The 23652-nt window shown below is 40.1% G+C and overlaps 1 protein-coding gene across 3 annotated transcripts in view; it reads right to left on the bottom strand.

Annotated features, from left to right (window-relative positions):
* The window catches only part of SUPT20H (SPT20 homolog, SAGA complex component), a gene marked incomplete at its 3' end in the record, with an annotated part of 54267 nt that overhangs the window by 28813 nt on the left and 1802 nt on the right, over positions 1-23652 (bottom strand). For all 3 annotated transcript variants that reach the window (XM_080661875.1, XM_080661873.1, XM_080661874.1), the window contains exons 2-12: positions 23294-23385; positions 20425-20460; positions 18732-18790; positions 18395-18461; positions 13841-13967; positions 11797-11900; positions 8996-9112; positions 8825-8878; positions 4797-4936; positions 595-751; positions 441-497 (exon numbers count right to left, since the gene is read on the bottom strand). In XM_080661875.1, the coding sequence (XP_080518001.1) occupies positions 441-497; positions 595-751; positions 4797-4936; positions 8825-8878; positions 8996-9112; positions 11797-11900; positions 13841-13967; positions 18395-18461; positions 18732-18790; positions 20425-20460; positions 23294-23338 (963 nt within the window). In that variant the 5' untranslated portion in view covers positions 23339-23385. The remainder of the gene's footprint in view (positions 1-440; positions 498-594; positions 752-4796; positions 4937-8824; positions 8879-8995; positions 9113-11796; positions 11901-13840; positions 13968-18394; positions 18462-18731; positions 18791-20424; positions 20461-23293; positions 23386-23652) is intronic.

Here is a 23652-nt window from a genome sequence, read left to right as displayed (position 1 = left end):
CAATGAAAGAAAAATATCACATGATCTCACTCATTTATGGAAAATAAAGAACATTATAACCTGATGAACAAAAAGATAGATACAGAGGCAATAAAGCATCGAACAGACTGTCAAATAACAGCGGGAAGGCTGGGGAGTGTTGGGGAAGGGGGGAAAGAGATCAACCAAAGGACTTGTATGCATGCATATAAGCACAACCAATGGACACAAGACACTGGGGGGGTGGGATGAGGGCATGCGACAGGGGGTAGGGGAGGCTGGTGGAAAGTCAGTGGGGGAAAAAAAAAAGGAGATATATGTACTACTATAAGTAATACTTTAAACAATAAAAAAAAGTGAAAAAAAAAAGTAAGATTCTTTGTTTGCCCAATGTATAAGCCACTATTAGTTAAACTTAGGAACCTTATATGAATACAAGTGAAATTCATGAACCAACTTACATCCACTTCAGAAGGTACAGTCAAATTACAGGGACTCCGTTTCCACATATCTACACACTGCAAAGTTAAAAACAGTATAAATATTCTGAAAATTCAAAATAAGGCAAGGCTTTTGGCATAACAATGAGCTTCATTTTAAAAATATATTACTTACATTTCCTGCTTTAGAAATTTTTAGGTCATAATGCTGACCTACTTTTCTTTCCTTTCTTTTTTGTAAGAAATCAAGTAATTTAAGCTGAGGAGGAGGTAGACAATGCGACAGATCCTGCTGTCGATTCAGAGAGGACCTGGAATACCGCTTGAAACACCTGAAATATTAAGAGATTTGAAATAAATCAAGCTAATAAAAAGAAATTCAGAATAAAGATGGGTTTAAATAAGTAAGCATTAAATATGTAATTAAATCACAAGTATCTGTAGAATACCACCACTTGCCAAGCATGGTCCCTAGACACCAGTGAAATAAAAATGAACAAGACAAAATTCCTACAACCATGGAGCTGACAATCCAGGGTGGAAGATAGACATTCAGGTATAAACAGGTAAAATCATTTCAGACAGCAATAGCAGTAGCAGAAAAAGAGGATACTACAGTAAGTGACAGGAAAGGCAATATTAGAGAAGGAAAAACACTGAAGAAATGAAATGTGACAGGAGACTTGAATGACAAGAAGGAACCAGCTATACACAATTAGGAAATTAGTATTGAAGTAGAAAGAAAAATTTTAAAAGGTGCTGGATATAAACAAACTTATTTTGTTTTAAAAACAGAAAAGTTAGGTGCATCAGGGTCCACAGAGTCAGGTAAGATAACAAGGCCTTACAGGTCAATGATAAGGTGTTTAGGTTTAGTATGAGTGATGGAATACTTTTAGGAAAATTTAGGCAAGTGGTGGTATGATCTGATTTGGTGTTTTAAGATTACTCTGGCTTGCTTACATAATGAATAGATCAGAAGGGATCAGAGGTGAAAGCACGAAAATCAATCAGGAAGAAGTTTATTACAGAAGCTATGATGATTATGGTGGCCTGGACCAAGGTGATGGCATTGGGCATGAAGAGATGTGGACAAGAATACAAGGAGACTCTTTGGGGTTTCTGACAGATCCAATGTAGCTTTATTTCATTATTTCCAAAGACATACCATTTCCTCAGCATCTTATTTTAATAGTAAGTCAAAGATTTAGAAAATGCATAGGTGTTTTAAGCTCCTTCAAAGTTGGTGAAGATCCAAAATGGGCAACTCAAACAATTATGTAGAGAACTTAATGATGAGCCAACTATAACTGCAGTCCAAATTTACATGCATTAGTTTTATTAAGAAGAAATAAAATATTTAAAGATAAGTTATGTTATAAAAAGGCATTTAGTTATAAACTGACTTCTAAAACTGTGATATTTGTCTATATCTCAAAATAAGTTTTTTATCATTTCTTTAAAAGTAATATTAACAAAATTTAAACTGGTTACTGGATATTACAAAGTAATAAAAAAAGTAATTCTTTTTGTTCATAAATGTCTTTATCTTTTTGGTGAATAGACTCTAAACTTACAGTCTCACCAGCATGGTTCAGTCGCTGAATGTCGACATATGAACCATGAGGTTGTGGTTCGATTCCCAGTCAGGGCACATTGCCTGGGTTGCAGGCTCAATCCCCAGTGGGAGGCGTGCAGGAGGCAGCAGATCAATAATTCTCTCTCAGAAAGGAGGATCCAAGATGGAGGCGTAGGTAAACACCTAAACTGCTGCCCAGCACAACAATTTCAAAACTACAACTAAAAGACAAAACGTCTATCACCCAGAACCACGGGAAAGCTGGCTGAGTGGAAGTTCTACAACTAGAAAGAAAGAGAAAACAGCATTGAGACGTGCACAAGCGCTGAAAAGCTGAGGTACGGAGGCGCGCAAACCGGGCTGGCAGCGGGCAACTGGGTGCGCTGCTTCTTTCAACCCGAAGGGAGACAAGCTCCTGATTACTCCGAACTCCAGTTTCTGGGGAGACGCAGGGGACCCAAACTCCTACGGGGAGAAGCTGGACTGTCTGCCGTGGGGTCGGAAAGTGAGTGAGGGTTACTTGCAGGGCTGCGCGCAGGAATAATTGTTTACTGTGCTGGGGCGCGGGACGCGGAGACTCAGTCAGAGACGCAGAGCCGGCTTACTGGCAGCAATGGCTGTTTGCCACGCCCTAGCCTAGTGATGCCCTGAGAAGCCGCCCTGCACAACCTACAAACCCACCCAAGCTCCAAGCAGCCGCTTTAGCATATGAATGGCCTGCCCTATCGCAGCTTAACCTAGCAAACTTGCAGCCTGGGTCAGACAGCTCCAAAACCTCCAAACCCCAAGCAAAGAGGAAAAAACTGTAGTTCTTGCTGTAGCTCCTGCTGGGTGGCCTCAGACAGTAGCTGACCTGCACCCCATTGGAGATCCAGAAGCCAGTGTACCTAGAGGTCAGTGTGAGACACCAGATTTCAACTCCTCACATCCATATGTGACACATTCAAGAGGCAGACTCAGTGAGCACCAAAGCCCCACTGAAACAAGTCCTGCACCATAAGCGTGTCTCCAGTGCAGCAGTTCTTCCATTATAGACACAGAGGGTCCTCACAGCCAAATGGCCTGGAGGTCAATTCCTCCCAGTGTACCAACAGCAATCAAGGCTTAACTACACCAAGACTTTGCACTCAGCCCACAAAGGGGTGTGCCAAGAGCGTCCACCTCAAGTGATTGGGGAGGCTGAGCTACTGGCCCCTATAGGTCACCTACCACACAAAGCCACTCCATCAACACAAGGAAGCAGCAAAATGCGGAGACAAAGAAACATGTCACGAATGAAAGAAATGGAGGAAAGCAAACTAATGGACGACATAGAGTTCAGAACCACATTTATAAGGTTACTTAAGAATCTTCTAAAAACCGCCGAGAAACTTGATGAGACCTTCAAGGACCTTAATGAGACCTTCAAGGACCTTAATGAGAATGCCAAAAAAATGGAAAAGGACCAGTCAGAAATTAAGCATACACTGTCTGAAATAAAGAATATACAGAAACTCAACTGTAGATCAACGTACCCCAAGAATCAAACCAAAGATCTGAAATATGAGAAAACAAAAAATACCCAACCAGAAAAACAAAAAGAAAAAAGAATCCAAAAATATGAAGATAGTGTAAGGAGCCTCTGGGACAACTTTAAGCGTACCAACATCCGAATTTTTGGGGTGCCAGAAAAAGACAGAGAGCAAAAGATTGAAAACCTATTAGAAGAAATAACGACAGAAAACTTTCCCTACCTGGTGAAAGAAATAGACTTACAAGTTCAGGAAGCGCACAGAACCCCGTACAAGAGGAATCCAAAGAGGACCACACCAAGACACATCATAATTAAAATGCCAAGGGCAAAAGACAAAGAGAGAATCTTGAAAGCAGCAAGAGAAAAACGGTTAGTTACCTGCAAGGGAGCACCCATAGGACTGTCAGCTGATTTCTTGGCAGTAACTATGCAGGCCAGAAGGGAGTGGCAAGAAATATTCAAAGTGATAAACAGCAAGAACCTACAACCAAGATTACTCTACCTAGCAAAGCTATCATTCAGAATTGAAGGTCAGATAAAGAGCTTCACAGACAAGAAAAAGCTAAAGGAGTTCATCACCACCAATGAAATGCTGAAGGGTATTCTTTAAGAAGAGGAAGAAGAAAAAGGTAAGGATAAAAATTATGAACAACAAAATGACATCAAATACATACCTACCAACAGGTGAATCTAAAAATCAAGTGAATAAAAAATCTGAAGAACAGAATGGACTGGTGAATATAATAGAATCAGGGATACAGAAAGGGAGTGAGTGGACTGACAATTCTCAGGGGGAAGGGGGTGTGAGGGGTTCAGGAAGAGATTGGACAAAAATCTTACACCTATGGATGAAGACAGTGGCGGGGGGGTAAGGGCATGGGGTGGGGTGGGGAATCAGGTGGAGGGGAGCTATGGGGGGAAAAAAAAGAGGAACACCTGTAATAATCTGAACAATAAAGATTTAAAAAATAAAAAATAAAAAAAATAATTCTCTCTCATCATTGATATTTCTCTCTCCCCCTCTCCCTTCCTCTCTGAAATAAATATAATCAATAAAAGTATATTTGAAAAAAATCGAAGAATGCATCAGTTCAATACAAAACCAAAAGTATTAAAAAACTTATAAAACACAAAGAAAGTAATACAAAGCAATTAAAAATCCTACTTAAAAAACGAATACACAGCATTTCCATACTTTGAGAGGGATAAGATACCAGAAATAGCAAAATTTAGAGCTACTTGTTTAGGAGCATCTTTTGGTTTACCTTTTCACAAAGGTAATTACCGTTTCATTGGGTGTGTGTTCATCTTTTGCTTGTTATAGAGCAATCTATTTGCAGTACATGTTACAGCTATAGAAGGATCTAGACACAGTGGTTCAGTTGTAGCTAGGATCAGTTGGCTCTCAAGCAAAAGTTTGTCTTCCTGAAATGTGTAAGAGCACATGTCAGTACCAAACGTAAGATTTTCAAATCAAACATATCACTTAACCTAGAAATATTCCTCTGAACTCTGCTAAGGATTACAGAAAATATATTATTTCAAGTTCTAATTCAGTGGGTAAACTTCAGAAACTTGGTAGCATAATGAAACTACTAATGGAAATTCAGTAATCAGTACAGTGTACACAGTGGTCAAATTGTAAGGATGCTTTTCCTTAATCTAGCAAATATTTACGGAACACCTACTATGTGTTAGGCATTCTTCTAGGAGTGGGGGATAAAGTAGTGAACAAAACAGTTAAAAATCCTCTTCTACAAAGCATATAGGGTGATCAAGATGGATCACAGCATTTTTAATAACTAGGAAATAATAGTCCCAATTATATACTCAACTTCATTTCAGTATAATAAAAACTAGAGGCCTGGTGCACAAATTCGTGCACGGGTGGGGTCTGGCTAGCCCGCCCCGATGGGGGTGGATTGAAGCCGGGCTGAGGGGCCGTGGATGGTTGGCCAGCTGGCCCTGCCACCAATTCAGGTGGGGGCACCCGACCGGGGGCGGGGCTGGCGGGGGAAGGGGCCATGGGAGGTTGGGGGGACTGATTGGCTGCCACAGTGCATGTCATAGTGACTGGTTGTTCTGATCATTCCACTGGTTCAGTTGCTTGGCTTTTATATATATAGATGATTACACTAATACTATGTAAACCCTAAGTACATAATTCCAAAGAATATACAGGATGTACCAACACCCAATTTCATTTAACTACTTGCCCCTCTAAATTTTTTTGTTTTTGTTTGTTTTACTGGAATAACTTAAAATACATCTCTGACACTATTATTTCACCTGAAAACACTTCAGCGTGCAGTGTAATTGATAAGGACTTCTAATATCCAGTCTACAAATTTCCCATTATCTCAAAAATGTATTTTTAATTGGTTTGTTTCAATTTGAACTCAAATAAGACCTACATGTTGTATTTTAGTTTTTCTCTCTTAAACATCTTTCTTTTATTCTGTAATGATAACATTTTTTCTTTTCTAACACAACTGATTTGTTGGATTTGACCACTTCCTTCCTCATGATATGATTTTTAACTGAATCTGGCTGGTTGCTTCATCTTGCCATTTGTTTATTTCCTTTTTTTTTTTTTTAAATATATTTTATTGATTTTTTACAGAGAGGGAGGGAGATAGAGAGTTAGAAACATTGATGAGAGAGAAACATCAATCAGCCGCCTCCTGCACACCCCCCACTGAGGATGTGCCTGCAACCAAGGTACAGGCCCCTGACCCGAACCGAACATGGGACCCTTCAGTCTGCAAGCCAGTGCTCTATCCACTGAGCCAAACTGGCTAGGGCTGTTTCTTTTATTTCCTGAATTCTCTATAACTGTTAGATGTAGAGGAGAGACTTAATTCAGGTTCTATATTTTTAGACAAGAGTTCATTGGTATTATTGTGTACCTTTTCAGGCATCACACCAGGACGTACATAATGATATCCCACTTTTAGACCAGTAGGTTTAGTCAGATCTCTCCATTATAAATATTCCTATGAACCTATAATCTAATGGTTTTTCAAATCTGAAAATTTCAGCTGTCTAATTCCTTACTTCATTAAGATAGCCAAGTGATGATATTTTCAAGTCTATCATTTCTTTTGTAGCTATTAGCTGAAATTGTCCTAAAGAAGAATTACCTTTAGTTACTATTGGGCTATCTAATGTACAATTCATACAGAAAAGCAGAATACATACTATAGTATTTATTTATCAATTTATTTATCAATTTTCAGAGTAAGAAACTAATGCCCTTACAACCTCCAATGGTGACCAATGAGTTTGTTTTTGAATATTCTTTTAATAGTTTTTAATGTTTTGTTTTAAACAAAAAAGATTATAGCCCCAAGTAAAACATAACACTTGATAGTTATTGATAAACTGAGTCTTACTTTATAATAATACTAGAGGCCCAGTGCACGAAATTCATGTACGAGGGTGGGGGGGTGTTCCTCAGTCCATCCTGCACCCACTCCAATCTGGGATCCCTCACACAATCTGGGATGCTGGCTCCTAACCGCTCACCTGCCTGCCTGTCTGAATGCCCCCAAGCACTTCTGCCTGCCAGCCTGATCACCCTCTAACCCAGCCGTGGGCAAACTACGGCCCGCGGGCCGTTTCCGGCCCGTTCAGCTGTTCTATCCGGCCTGCGGAGCCGAAAGAGCAGAGGGTTCTCTTGCTCTCCCCTCCGCTCCTTTACTTTGAATTTGTATTAGTTCACACAAACACTCCATCCATGCTTTTGTTCCGGCCCTCCAGTCCAATTTAAGAACCCATTGTGGCCCTCGAGTCAAAAAGTTTGCCCACCCCTGCCCTAACCGCTCCCCTACCGGCCTGATTAACACCTCACTGCTCCCCTGATGGTCCGATTGCGCCCAACTGCCCTCCCCTGCTGGCCTGGTCACCCCCAATTGCCCTCCCCTGCTGGCCTGATATCACCCCCAATTGCCCTCCCCTGCCAGCCTGATCTCACCCCCAATTGCCCTCCCCTGCTGGCCTGATCTCACCCCAGCTGCCCTCTCTTGCCGGCCTGATCTCACCCCCAACTGTCCTCCCCTGCAGGCTTGATCTCGCCAACTGCCTTCCCCTGCAGGCCTGATCTCGCCACCAAATGCCCTCCTCTGCCAGCCAATTTGGTTCTGATTGGTCAGTTTCTATGCCAGTCAGCATCTCTGGGCCTATCAACGGAGCCTGATCAGAAACGCGGGGCTGATTAGCAGCCCCGGTGGAGGCCTGGAAAGAAATGGAGGCGCGGCTGCTGACCAGGTCCGGAGAGAGAGAGTCAAGTGCTGATCAACAGCTGCCACAGAGGCTACGGATCAGATCCTGCTTCTCTCTCCAGGCCTCTCTCTGGGCCTGATTCGCAGCCCTCTCAGCATTCAGTGCTGGGTCACCATGCCTGCAGCTGTAGCAGTCAGTGCTGGGTCGCCACGGCAACCCAGTGCTGACTGCAGGACTGACTTCCAATTGATCGAGCCTCCCGGTCGTTGTAGATGTGCTGGACCCAAGGTTATTGCATGTTAGGATTTTCATAGATTAAATAATTCTAATTATTGATATTTTCTTTAGTTTAATAACTATTTCTCTCTATAGCAGCAGAGAAATAAGTGAGCATTCCTATGAGTGGGCCTTTCAGATATATTGAGCCAGCACTGGAGGGGTACTGGCTATTCTCAGGAGCAAGAGTATCCCACTATGAATGGTAAAGACAGACTAAGCCTGTTTCAGAATCCTAGATGATAGAAAATCAGTATCTATTTGTAACCACTGTACAAACAAAACATCTTTCTTTTCTTTGAGAGGGATTTAAAAAACTAAGTTTCGCCCTAACCGGTTTGGCTCAGTGGATAGAGTGTCAGCCTGTGGACTGAAAGGTCCCAGGTTCGATTTCGGTCAAGGGCATGTACCTTCGTTGTGGGCACAATCCCCAGTAGGAGGTGTGTAGGAGGCAGCTGATCGATGTCTCTCTCATCGATGTTTCTAACTCTCTATCCCTCTCCCTTCCTCTCTGTAAAAAAATCAATAAAATATATTAAAAAACAAACAAAAAAAAACAACTAAGTTTCACATTGGGCAGATGATGTCAACCTGATCCTACTTCACCATATCCTAAAGCAAATGGGACCAAACTGTTTTAGTTCCTTGAGGAATTACTACACACAGAGAGACCCTTAACTTATAAAGCTTATAAAGAAATCCCAAACTTAACACATGAATAAAATTATGAGCAGAAAGTATCCTTCGCTTAACTTAATGATAACTGTTTTATCCTCTATTTTGCCTGTATGGGATTAAATAGAGGCAACTAACCTGGGTCCATTTATGGTTATCACTTGTTATTGAATGTACATCACAGATTAAAGTCTAGAACAAATAAAAAATTTAAAACCACATTAATGTATAGGCATACAAACATATGAAGACATTTAATAAATAAAGTTTCAAATAAATTCTAAATAATCCTTCTTAAACATGCCTTACCTGCATTGTTGGACGTAAGAGAATGTGCTTACTTTGGTAACCTGGAGATTTCGTATTACTGGACTGCCTGTAGTCACGTATTTCTGCTATGACACATCCACAATGAAAAATATTAACCTGTTTTAAGTGAAAATACTTGAGTAAATGTCCTTTTTCAAAAGCCTAAATAAATCAGTTTATATTGAATGTTTTGGATTCTTTACACTCTCATGCAATGTTTTTGGTCCTTCACATACCCTTAAACAGCTTTTCTTAGAGGGTTTACCACTACATATATAAACCCTTTAAAAGGAACTATTTCCTGTTCATTACTCTGACGCAAGAATCAATTTAAATGGTTTCTAGTTATAGACTGACTTTTGGTATTTATATTTTATACTAGGAGCCTAGCGTGCGATTCGAAATCGCATGGCACCGCCCACCCTCAAGTTGCGGGTCCAGCCCTGCCTCCCTCTCCAGTCCTTGAAGCAGCCATGGCCGCTGCTGATCAGGCCCTCCCCCAGTGCAGGTGCGCAGAGGCCCTGCCACCCCGGCCCCAATGCTGCGCGTGCAACCTCCTCCTATCAGGTTGACCCGTTACAGTGTCCTGGTTAATTAGCATATTTCTATTTTATATATATATGTAGATTACAGATCATGGAAATTGCTGTTAATAGACTCAGTTATACTTTGCTAATTTTGTCAGTTATTAATTGTCCATCAGCCCTGTTATGAGTTTCAGCTTATAGGTAAAATTGCTATTATTTGCTAAAATTTCCAGCAGACAGTCTTTATTAATAAAAGGAAGAAAGCTAACTATAAATTAAAATAATCTTCGTTTAAAAATAGTTTCCTAGTCCTTTTTCTAAGTCCAAAGAGCCTTTATGGCTTAAATCTTCCTAATTATCACTTGTCAATCACTCACAGTATTGTTTTTTCTCCCATTCAAAATTTTAAGTGCGTACTGTGACCTCCATGCTATCCGTCATCATGCTTTTTAACAAGTATTTGAGTTACTACAATATGAACTATGTGCCAGGCCCTATCCACAAAGCTTCACCGATACAGTGGTGAGACAACACTTGTTCTCAGTGTGGGAAGACAGGTAATAAACATGTAAAAAAATTTAAAAAATTATTTTACACAGTGATGAATGCTACAAAGGAAATAAAATAGGAAGGGGCTAATTTGGATTGTTTGCTGAGATAAACACCTCTCTGAAGAAGTGAAGTTTCAGCTGAGATCTGAATCGCAACAATGCCAGATATGTGGAATAGATCACTCCAAACAGAAAGAATAGCAGATCAATAAGCTTAAGCGTTTTAGTTTGGAAAGAAGGCATACACGGCTGGAGTGTACTGAGTGGAAATGAGATCAGGGGTTTTGTGCACTGAGAGGACACTACAGAACTTCAAGCAGGGACCTCTTTTTGTTTTTGTTTTATAAGCTTAATCTCTGGAAAGTTTATTTCTCAGGTTCTAAAATGAAAGCAGGAAGTTTAGCAAAGTAAATATAGCAGGTCATGACCATATACTTTTAAGATACAGTTGACATTTGCACAAGAACTGGGTGTAAAAGGTAAGAGTAAGGTAACCCTTTAAAGATTCAAAATACTGGCAATAGAACTGGTTTGGGAGGTAATATAAAAAGTTATGTTTTTTTTTCATGTTAAAGAGCTTATTACATATCCTAGTAAATATGTGTTTGGAATGGTAACTATGAGAGAGGTGAGCAAGAAATTAAACGTCATTTTAAAACTTACAAAGCTGGTTGAGATCAACCAGGGAGAGAGTGTTACTGAAGAATACAGTGCCTAGGACTGAACCTGAAATCAAACATATTTATGGGTGGAAGAGTTAACAGCAAAGATGACTGAAGCATTACAGAGAAAAGAGGAAAACCACAAATGTGATGTCTCAGAAGCCAAAAGAAAGCTATTTCAAGAAGGAAGTAGTCATCTGCACTGAGTTTTACAAAGAGACCAATTCAGATGCAAACAGAAAAGGATTTTTTAAGTTAAGACAGCGGTTGGCAAACTGCGGCTCGCGAGCCACATACGGCTCTTTGGCCCCTTGAGTATGGCTCTTCCACAAAATACCACATGCGGGCACGCATGTACAGTGCGATTGAAACTTTATGGCTCATGCACAGAAGTCGGTTTTCGGCTCTCGAAAGAAATTTCAACCGTTGTACTGTTGATATTTGGCTCTGTTGACTAATGAGTTTGCCGAACACTGAGATAAGAGATAGTACTAATATGCCCGTATTTTTTAACTAAAAGAGAAAGGAAAATGATAGAAGAGAGGGAGAAAGGTCATAGTAACAGTCACTGAAAAGGAGGAGGATCCAGAAAAAAAAATGGAGAAGAAGATGCCTTAGGAACAGTTTATTTCATCCATTTTAACAGGAAGGCAGATAGAAAATGTGGACAGAGATGTGGGGATACTGGTAAACTAGTGCTAGGAAGAAAACATCTCCTAGCACCCATCTTAAGGCTTCCTTTTCCTCAGTACAGAACAGAGTATGGCTGGGGTGAAGCCAAGGGAATAAGTGGTTTCTTCCATAATTTATTGATTGAAGTTAAAGAGTGATTTCCTGTGGATGAGATCATTTTCATAGCAATTATAAAAGAATCAACTAAATGTACACATTTCAGTGTAGCCTAAAGGATACATATCCCACAATAAACCAATTTTCATATTGTTTCTGATAATGTTTCATTTCATACTCTAAGCACTGTTGAGAATACAGATAAATATCCTTTATTATAAAACAATATAGTTGACAAATCTAAGGACATGTTTAAAAGAAAAAAATTGCACCTGAGATTTTTCTAGGAGATCAACCAAGATAGGAGGCAATTCTTCCGCATCCAAGTATTCAAGCAATTCCCCTTCTTCATAAGGCAGTCGAATGGTCTCAGAATCTTAATTAAAAAAAAAAAAAAAGTTTCTGAAAAGTATGAGGCTGGATGCATAATTTAAATGTTTTCCAAAAAAAACCCCAAAGAGAATAAAGCCAAAAGGCTCCTAAAGGCCTTCTTTTTGTATGTCTTATAAAAAAATCACTTTATATACTGATAAAAGACTTGAGTTTTAGATCAGGGTGCCTGGCCAGTATGGTTCAGTGGTTAAGCATTGAACCAAAACCAAGAGGTCACCAGTTGGATTCCCCATCGGGTTGCTGGCTCCATCCCCAGTGGAGGTGAGCAGGTAGCAACCAATTGATGTTTCTATCTATCTTTCTCCCTTCTTCTCTCTCTAAAATCAGTAAAAACATAGTTTAAAAGAAAAAAGAATTTTAGATCAGAAAGGAAAAAAAAAACCTAACATCTCATGGAAAAACATCTAGCATAATAATCAAAATACAAATTATGACCAGCAGTACAATAATTAGAATATGACAAAATTCCAATGTCTGATAACTGAAAAGTCATTGAAGATTGCTTAATCAAATCTGGAAATCAGTGATAATTTGGTACCTAATCTGAAAAATGGTCGTTACAGAACAAAATTCTCTTGGTGTAACATTTTACAATTATCAGCACTTAACCAGGTGAGTTCCTTGTAGAAATCACACTATCACCATATCAAAATCTGTGATGGTTCTTTAGTGAAATCTTAGATTATATACATTTTAAAACTCTATTTTCATATTCACATGAAAATAAAAACAAAATGTTAACATATGTAAATTACTCAAAAGGCAGTAAGTCTGCTTAATTTTTAAAGTTTCAGACTCAGTATATTCAAAATGTAGAAGAAAAACATAACTTAAAACACCTCATGCTATCTTAAAATATTAACGGCAACTGAATGAATTTTGACATTTTAAAATTACATCTTTTACAATTTAACTATAATGACCTGTCTCAATCAAAACAATCCTCAAACACAGAACAGACCTTCCAACCTCAGAGGGAAGGCAGGGGGTCAGAAGGGGAAAGAGATCAACTAAAGGAGTTGCATGCATGCATATTAGCATAACCAATGGACAAGGACACTGGGGTAGTGGGGGTTTGCCCTGGGGGGTGGGAGTGGCCAGGGAGGGGTCGATTGGGGGAAAAAGGAGACATATGTAATACTTTAAAAAATTAAATTTAAAAATAGGGGGGAAAAAACCTTTCCAGTGGCTTCTATTGCACCAAGAATAAAATCGGAAGTTCTTCCCCCCCCAAAAAAAAACACTCCTCAAATGCATATTTCAGGAAGATTAATCACATTAGAGATAACTTCTAATATTCTAACGAAAAATAGAGAAAAAGTTGGGATCAAAGTCTTCTTTTATCATGTCATCACTATCTGAAGGACAGACCATTTACCAGGTTAAGAAAATTCTTCTAAAGGACAGCACATCTGCCCAGCTGGCATGGCTCAGCGGTTAAGTATTGGACCTATGAACCAGGAGGTCACAGTTTAATTCCAGGTCAGGGTACATTCCCAGGTTGTGGGATCGATCCCCAGTAAGGGGCATGCAGGAAGCAGGCCATCGATGATTCTTTCTCATTGATGTTTCTATCTCTCTCTCTCTCCCTCTCCCTTCCTCTCTGAAATAAATAAAAATATATTAAAAAAAAAAAAAATAGCCAAAACCGGTTTGGCTCAGTGGATAGAGCGTCAGCCTGCGGACTGAAAGGTCCCAGGTTCGATTCCGGTCAAGGGCACGTGACTTGGTTGCGGGCACATCCCCAGTGGGAGGTGTGCAGGAGGCAGCTGATCGATGTTTCTCTCTCATCGATGTTTCTAACTCTCTATCCCTCTTCCTTCCTCTCTGTAAAAAATCAATAAAATATAAAAAAAAAATAAAGACAGCACATTCTGCCAGGCAGAGAGACTTTTGTGGCTGCTGCCCTCTGGAGGTTCTTACCTGATCCATTTTTTCCCCTGAGCATCAAAGAATATCCTTCATTTCCTGGGTATAGGTTGACCACTAAGCAGGACAATGTCTCTTGCATGACAAGCTTCTCTAACAAGTTCACATTTCTTCTTAACTTCTGCTTTAAAAAGAGGCAGAGATCATGAAAATAATCCAGCATAATCTTAACAAAAAATACTATGACTTAACAAAAGCAGACCTGAATTAATCTTTTAGAACTCATCCCACATTATGATGCTAAATATATAGGGAAGATTCACAAACATTATAGTTGCCAAGTACATAACATCTATGTAAACTTAATTATCTATTGCTGTTTTATGTAAATTAATTTGTATCACAAAGAAAAAACAGTGATCTATAAAACAAAAAAAAAGTGAAATAATTCTATATAAACAAATGAAGAATTTGGGGCATTCTCTTTGGTTGTACTGTTACAGGAGCACATTTCTTAAATATCTTATGGCCTAAATTAAATTTATACAAGTTCAACAGCTCAAATTCATTGAATGTTAAACTCAAAAATATCTAATTGTTAAGAGGAAGTGGGCAATTAAAGCAATTTTCTGTAAATCGAATTTAACTACTCCTTAGAAACCATTTTGTTAGAGAAATCCATCAGAGTCCTGGCCAGATAGCTCAATTGGTTAGAGAATTGTCCCAATACACTAAGGTTGCAGGTTTGATCCTGGTTAAGGCACAAACAATAATCAACGGATGAATATATAAATAAGTGGAACAACAAATCAATGTTTCTCTCTCTCTCTTCTTCTCTAAAAAAAATTAAAATTAAAAATTTTTAAAAGCAAAGGAAAAATCCATTAGAAAATATAATACGCATATTTCAAAATCCATTATTTTAGACATGTACATGACTTAAAATAAAGCCCAATTACAGATAAACAATTCCTGTCAAGAAATCTTATTTGTGAAAGATATCAGTCAATGGAATATTCATTTACATGATCTCAAAAAACATGTTTTGAGTATCACATATTAAAAATGTAGACTCATATGCAGAAAGTAATTATAATTCTTGATCTGTTGTTACCATAGACTCAAAACATTGCATTTTCAAATTTGAAAAAGTGGCAAAATAACTTTTAACCACTTTGATATAAAATAAAAAATTACTGAAGATACTAAAATTTTAAAGTCTTTTAAATGATGAAAAAAACCTCACAATCTGACATTAGACAGAATAGTTAGATACATTTTGACAATATGCGCACTCTTCAAGATAACAAGTTGGGTCCAGAATGATGTGGCTAAGTTTGTTGGAGCAGCATCCCATGCTGGGTTTGATTCCCAGGCAGGGCACATTGCAGATTCAATCACCAGTCAGAATGAGTGTGGAAGGCAATTGATCCCTCTCTCTCTCTCTTTCTCCCCCGACCCAAATTTAAAAACAAGTTGGTTCCCATGTAGTTTTGGAGTGAACATACAGATCAGAGGACAGAAAATTTCTTAAAGGACAAGCTAGTATCTTCAGGCTTGTGGGCCATATGGTCTGTGTTGCTCAGGTCTGTCATTGCATTGTAAAATCAGTCATAGAAAAGATATTATAAGCCAATAGGTGTGGCTGGATTCCAGTACAACTTTATTTACAAAATACCCAGTAAGCCAGATTTGGCTGGTGGACAATGGTTGCCATTCCTCATATAGAATCTTTATATATCTGTCCTATCTTAGTTCTGTATCTGAGGTGAAGACAAAGTTCATTAAATTGATTACCGTGATAGTTTTATGGGTGTATACATGTCAAAATTACAAAATGTATCTTTTCATTACTTTATTATTAACTAGAGACCTGGTGCATAAAAATTCATGCACTGGAGGGGGGGTCCCTCAGCCCGGCCTGCCCCCTCTCAGAGTCCGGGAGCCCTCAGGGGCAGGAGGCGACCAGTGATTAGGGGAAGGTGACGCCCCCATCACACCTTGCTGCTGCCAACTGCCGGCAGCACAAGCCTCAGCTGGCCCTAGTTACCTGAGCCTCAGGTGGCCCTGGGCAGCTGGGCAGCCACTATCCGAGGCTTGCCTGCGCCTCAGGCCGGCCCTGGGCGGCTGAGCATCCAGCATCCGAGGTTTGCCTGCACCTCAGGCCAGCCCTGGGCGGCTGGGGGGCTGAGGGAAATGGGGGACTCCGGAGGCAGGCATGTGGCAAGGTTGTGCCTGCCTGGAGGCTGGCCCGGCCTTGCCACACGCCTGCCAGCCCAGCCTTGCCACGTGACTGCCGCCCCGGCGGGTCTGAGCGCTGCCATCTTTGAAGGCGTGGCCGTCAATTAGCATATTCCCTCCTTATTGGCTGTGGGCACCGCCATCTTTGAGGGCATGGCAGTCAATTAGCATATTCCCTCTTTATTAGATAGGATGTGAAATTTATTATACATCAATTATACCACAATAAAACTTATGCAAAACTTACTGTAAGATTTATTTATAATTTAACAATCATTTTTCTCCTAATGTTAAGATTTCAAAGATTAGGCACTACAGGAATTCCACAGATTTTTAAAACATATATATTTTTATTGATTTTTTTCCAGATAGGAAGGGAGAGGGACAGAGAGTTAAAAACATCAATGACAGAGAAACATTGATCAGCTGCCTCCTGCACACCTCCCAATGGGGATGTGCCCACAACCAAGGCACATGACCTTGACTGGAATTGAACCTGGGACCCTTCAGTCTGCAGGCTGATGCTCTACCCATTGAGTCAAACCGGTTAGGGCTCCACTAATTTTTTTTTTAACCTAAATGGTAAAATGATATTCATTTTTAAATTAAGGACAGGTAACAGAAGCTCAAAGAGCCCTTTAAGGTCCTTACAACTTAATAGCACAATAAATATCAGGAAATCAATTTTAATTACATTTCAACTGCCCATATTTTTATGTTAAATAAAAAAAAAATTAATTTAACCTGGCCATGAACTAATTTTGTGACCAAATTCACCTTTTATTACCACAACTGATTTTCCTACATGCCCTATATTAGCTTTAACTTTCCAGTACAAATCACCATGAAGAGAACAGGTTACTTTCCTCCTATCTTCAGTCTACAAATGCTTTCTCAGAAGGGAAAAGAAACAAAGAATACACAGGGTGGGCTCTAAGCAGTTTGGCTCAGTGGATAGAGTGTCGACCTACGGACTGAAGGGTCCCGGGTTCGATTCCGGTCAAGGGCTCGATCCCCAGTGGGTGATGTGCAAGAGGCAGGCAATCAATGATTCCCTGTTATCACTGATGTTTCTATCTCTCTCTCCCTCTCCCTTCCTCTCTGAAATCAATAAAAATATGTTTTAAAAATTTAAAAAAAATAAACTGTTTCACTTATTTGAAACTGTAAGCCTACTTTTGCCCTACACAATTTCCTATCTAATAAAAGAGTAATATGCGAACTGAACATCACTCCAACACATAAGATGGCCTCTCCCATGTGGTCAAAGATGGCCACCACAAGATGGCTGGCAGGGGAGGGAAGTTGGAAGAGACCAGGCCTGAAAGGGAGGGCAGTTGGGGGCGATCAGACCTGCAGTGGAGGGCAGTTGGGGGTGACCAGGCCAGCAGGGGAGGGCAGTTGGGGGAACCAGGCCAGCAGGGGAGAGCAGTTAGGGGCGACCGGGCCTGCAGGGGAGGGCAGTTGGGGGGAACCAGGCCTGCAGGGGAGGGCAGTTGGGAGAAACCAGGCCAGCAGGGGAGGGCAGTTAGAGGTGACCAGGCTGGCAGGGGAGGGCAGTTAGGGGTGACTGGGCCAGCAGGGGAGAGCAGTTAGGGGCGACCGGGCCTGCAGGGGAGGGCAGTTGGGGGGAACCAGGCCTGCAGGGGAGGGCAGTTGGGGGAAACCAGGCCAGCAGGGGAGGGCAGTTAGAGGTGACCAGGCTGGCAGGGGAGGGCAGTTAGGGGTGACTGGGCCAGCAGGGGAGGGCAGTTGGGGGTGACTGGGCCTGCAGGGGAGGGCAGTTGGGGGCAACCAGGCCGGCAGGGGAGGGCAGTTAGAGGCAACCAGACAGGCAGGGGAGGGCAGTTAGGGGCAATCAGGCTGGCAGGGGAGCAGTTAGGCATTGATCAGCCTGGCCGGGGAGTGGTTATGGGGTGATCAGGCAGGCAGGCAGAAGCGGTTAGGGGCAATCAGGCAGGCAGGCAGGTGAAAGGTTGGGAGCCAGCAGTCCTGGATTGTGAGAGGGATGTCCGAAATTGATGAGGGTGCAGGTTGGGCTGAGGGACAACCCCCCCACTCCATGCACAAATTTCGTGCACCAGGCCTCTAGTATTAGTATACTTCTTCTGATTTACCAATGGGATATTCTGTTATTCAGTAAACACTGTTCCCATCTCCTACCTAACCATGTGATCTCTACCTTGTAGCCGGAGCCCTGGGTCAGCTGTAAAACTGGCTAGAATTTGGCTGGAAAAGATGTTAGCTCATTCACAAAAATATAAATATCTGCTTCAAATGTAACTCTTTCAAATTACCCTCTTCCTCTACATTTTTTTTACCCTCTACATTTCAAAAGCCGTAACAATATATAAAATGTGTACTTACCTTAACCTCAGGCTCTTTTTCACATTCTTCAATATATAAGTCATAAAGTTTTTGAAATACAGATTTTCTAAAATTTAATAAAGACAATATAAAAATAATGTGAATATAATAATCATTGTAAAATATATATTATCAAATTTTCTCATTCCACCCCCCCCCCAAATTCCTAAAGACTGGAGGTGAAGTGGACATGGCTAACATCAACTAAGAAAGTTTTAATATATGCCAAGTACCTATAATATAACATCTCTAGTAGTGGCTATTTAGAATGCAATAAATGGTGGCTCTCATCATATTTCAATGAATCTAAAGTCATCAATTAATGAAGTATTCATACCTTCCAGTAGATACGTATTTCCTTTTAGGAGGTCTCTGTCGGGCACTTTCAATGACATACTAAAAAAAGAAAAGTTTATGAAATAGCTTGCCTTTTACTCAGTGAATGAACTCTGTTTTAAGTATGTTTAAAACACATGTAAGCCTAAAAACGCTATTCAGTCACTCAAGTCTCTGATTCCTATTAAATTACACATTATAAGAAAAACGAATTAGCCCTAACCGGTTTGGCTCAGTGGATAGAGCGTCGGCCTGTGGACTGAAAGGTCCCAGGTTTGATTCCGGTCAAGGGCATGTACCTTGGTTGCGGGCACATCCCCAGTAGGAGGTGTGCAGGAGGCAGCTGATCGATGTTTCTCTCTCATCGATGTTTCTAACTCTCTATCCCTCTCTCTTCCTCTCTGTAAAAAAATCAATAAAATATATTTTAAAAATAATAATAATAAAGAAAGCAAAACGATTTAACTTCTAAATATCCTATATAACAAAGAGCTAATACGCAAATAGCATCACACCCTCATGCTGTTAGTAACAGCTCAGACACTCAACACTGGGGAGAAAGGAATGGGGACCAGAATGGGGACCAGCCAGGCACAAATGAGCTCATGAGAGAGGAATGGGGACTAGCCAGGCTGCGGCCCAGGAAAGGACAAGCCGCATGCCCCACAGTTCTATGCGCCAGCGGCTGGACCTATGGCCTGGGAGAGGGACAAGCCACCCACCTCATGGTCCCAGGCGCCAGCGCCTGTGCCCTGGGAGAGGGACAAGCCGCCCACCCCACAGTCCCCTGCAGCTGAGGCTGGCCCGGGTGAAGCCGCCCCGGGTCTTGGGTGCCTGCGGCCAGCCAGAGGGAGGGAAGCCCGGGTCCTGGGTGCCTGCGACCAGCCAGAGGACAGAATCCTGGATCCCAGGTATGGGGTGAGGCAGAGGTGGTTAGGGGTAGTCAGGCAGGCAGAGATGGTTAGGGGCGATCAGGCAGGCAGGCAGTGGGGTTAGGGGCAATCAGGCAGGCAGGCAGTGGGGTTAGGGGCGATCAGGCAGGCAGGCAGTGGGGTTAGGGGCAATCAGGCAGGCAGGCAGGCAAGCAAGCGGTTAGGAGCCAGTGGTCCCAGATTGCGGAAGGCAGCTGGACATCCCCCGAGGGGTCCCGGATTGGAGAGGGTGCAGGCCAGGCTGAGGGACCGCCCCCCTCCATGCATGAATTTCATGCACTGGGCCTCTAGTGTTATAGATAAGTGAAATTTAAACTGCACTAAAATTTAGCACAATATTTCATTGTTATAAGCAAATGTGATTTCACAACTCAGAAATATTCTCAGTATATTTTATGGTTGTTCAGAATATGCAGAGCATATCCAATTGCAAGGACTTAATTTTTTGGCTATTACCCCCTTCAATTGAGCAATCAGAAAACTTGTCAAAATAGGAAAACATGATTTTAGAAATTCTGTCCATTTAAATCATAGTTATACTGAAGTATTATTTTTTATTCTACAGCATTAACTGAGAACTTCATGTAACAGTTGATTCAAACATTGCCCAGTATTTTTATATATTTACAGGAAAATTATTTGCATACTTGCCCTAAAATGATATTAATGTATTCCTCTGACAATCAGAACAAAATCTCTTAAAACTGAGTTTTGTCAATTAAAGTCAATACTATTTCAATACATAACTTAGTCACGTCTTACCTCTGCACGATCCAAAGCTAGTTCTAAAGCTTGTTGCTGCAAAAAAGTAAATAGTGTATTTGGTAATATTAGCTATTTTCACAAAAAACAATTTAATATACATGTAACATTTGTAATTAAGTGCTTAAGTTTAATTTTCCAAAATAAGTCTAATATATTTCCTTTTCTCTCCTGCACACCCCCCATTATATGCTCAATATCTATATATGTAAAAACCTAAGCGACCAAACAACCAAACCGGTCAACCAGTCACTATGACGTGCACTGACCACCAGGGGGCAGACACTCAACGCAGAAGCTGCCCCCTGGTGGTCAGTGCGCTCCCACAGCCAAATTCTCATGGTCCCTCCCCTGGCCAGCCGGCTGGCCCTGATCAAGCCGGCTGGTTAACCTCCTGCAGCCCTTCCTCCCAGCCGGCCAACCTCCCAGGGCCTCAATGGCCTCAATTGGGCTGGCTGGCCAACCTCTTGCAGCCCCTTCCCCCAGCCGGCCAACTCTCGTGGCCCTGATCGGCCCCAATTGCCAGCCAGGCCAAGGGACCCCCACCCATGCTGAGGGACCCCCGCTGCGCAAGAACTTGTGCTCTGGGCCTCTAGTATATTATAAAGAAAAAAATATGGCAGTCTTAGGCACCTGATTACGACAACAAATTAGATAAGAAATGCTAAAATAGCTTTCTTTGGCCAGGGCATGAGACTGATACAGGGTAATGGGCTGGAGATAGTAACTACTACCATTTTATAAACTTTAGCTTCTTCAACATTCTAAGAGCACCATTCAGTAAAATATATTGGACATCAAGTATGCAATTCAAGAAAAGCAAAGACTAAACTCTCTTAATCTTTTAAGAATCCTGAAAATTGGGGGTGCTTATTATGTTGATACATATCATCAACTTAGAAAGTCCCAATATATTAAGGCAGAGATTTTTTAACATGTTTTTAGGTCAGTGCCTAGTAGAATGCAATTAAATAATGGCTAATTATCATGTTTCAACAACTTTAAGATAACATCAACTATAAGCACACATCATTAATGGAGGTAACATTAAGAAAAATGTGCTATCAGTTATAATTGTAAGATGTCACTGATTGTAGATTCATCTTCAATTCAATAATATTAAAATGTAAAAGAAAATAAATGCATCTTAGAGTTGATAAAATATAGTATTATTAGTACATGTACAATTTAAGATCTACTAGCAGGTTCCCATCCTTCATCTGTTATTTGGAGACCCTTATTTTAAGGCCAGAGGGAGAAATGAGAAAATAATTTCTATCTTGCCTATCTATAAAGTTTCTTTTGTAAGGGCACAAAAAAATAAAAAGTACTAGGTTTTAAACAAAATTAAGCAAATATACCGCCAGTGATTTCTATTCCTAGTTTGGGTACCACACAGGGTTATTGTATTTTTCATTCACAATGACAGTCATTTTTAATGACTGAGAGGCACAGAACTTTCATTTTTTTTATTTACAAGGATCTAAAATTTTCTCTTTTGTTTTGTACTCCAACAATTCAATCTACCAAGTTGCATAGGGTAAAACCTCTCAGCATCCACCAAAACCCAAAAAGGTAAAGGGAAGAATAAATATTGCCAGACTTTGGAAATCATGGAAAGGTTTAAGTGATCTTGCCACCCTAGTCCTAAGGATGAAGAAATCAGATGATTACAAAAATAGCTGGCCTTTTAATTTAGACTACAATAAAAAACAATCCACATTATCAAACACCTAAAGTGTAATAAGTGAAATATATACTTTCAAAAGATTCAGTTGAAATAAATATTTCACAATTTATTTTAAAAATCTTATGAGGGTCAAATTTCCAACAAAACTGGGCAAGATGACATTCCTGAGTATAAAGCATTTTCCAGCACAAAAACATCTTTCTGGATATATACACTTGACAGATACATAAGGTTCTTTTAATTATTTGGCTATAAAACCTTAAAGTTTATATAAACGAATTATAGCAAGCATAGTCAAATATACACTCTAGGACAATTTAAAATAGTAAATCTTCTCAAGTAAATATTTCACTTCTGAAATCAAAACTTCAAAAAATTTAGTGCGATACGCCTACATATGTAAATACAAGCATCATTTATATACTACCTTCTTCAAATACTTTAGAAAGAAATGATTAGCTAATACAAAATATAAAGCAAGATGTGAACCTTGCTGCAACTGCTCTACTTGTCTCTAATAGAGCAGGGGTAGAGAGGCAAGATCCCAGAGGAGAAGGGAGACAAATGTTTTCTGAGGCTAATTCAACATGGTGGTCAGTGTTCATTTATTCTCGTACTGTCAAATGTTGCTACTTCTTTAAAACATTAGAAAGTGTTTTTCCCCCTTTGTCTTTAATTTTTAGTTACAAAAGTTAAATGCCCATCCCTATGTATGTTTCATGACTGTAAGTCAGTGAACAGAAATGTGCCATTAGAAGACTAAAACTGATGTTCTTAAATGTTATTTAAAGTAAGCACGTTACATGTTTAAAAAAAATTTAAATCTAAATTAAGAGAAACTTTAAAATATGAGAAGCCCCCAAAACTATCATACTTATACCCATCCTCCTTGCCAATGAATTGGACAATGATAAATAGAAGTACATATTATTTAATGTTTCATAAACATAAAGACAGGTGGATTGTCTATATAACCTGGATATAATAATTTTAACACAGAATTGAGATGAGCCCCCTATTTTGTGGAGAAAATTTTGCATGTAATTACTAAGTAATTTCCCAGTTAGAGAACTTGAACAGATTGCAAGAGGATTTCTGTATCTATAACACAGATATTTTTATGGAGATAAAGAAATAGAACAATCTAAAACATAAATAACATACTGAGCTGTAGCTTACCATTGTGGTATAAAATAGGGGTCCAAAATGTAAATTTAACTGCATTGATGAAGTAGGATGAAAACCATGCCTTTAAGATAAATCTTATAGCACTGTAAAAGCAAAAACAAAACCCCCATGTTAACATAAAGCTAATAAAAGAAATGATATAATTTAGTAAGTAATAAGAAAAATTATGATATGTTTTTCTAACACACTTTTTAATAATCAGCAATAATGAAATTCATGTGCCACAATCTATCCATTCACTGTTGAAAAGTACACTTTTAACTACGTAGGGCAAAATACAGTTTGCAAGTTAAAATGATTACTCACTTTCTTCAAAAATATTTAATATCCAGGAGAGAAAAGAACAAAAG

Source organism: Plecotus auritus, assembly GCF_963455305.1.
Source record: "Plecotus auritus genome assembly, chromosome: 3".
Taxonomy (NCBI): domain Eukaryota; kingdom Metazoa; phylum Chordata; class Mammalia; order Chiroptera; family Vespertilionidae; genus Plecotus; species Plecotus auritus.
This window is presented reverse-complemented; position numbering and strand designations above follow the sequence as displayed.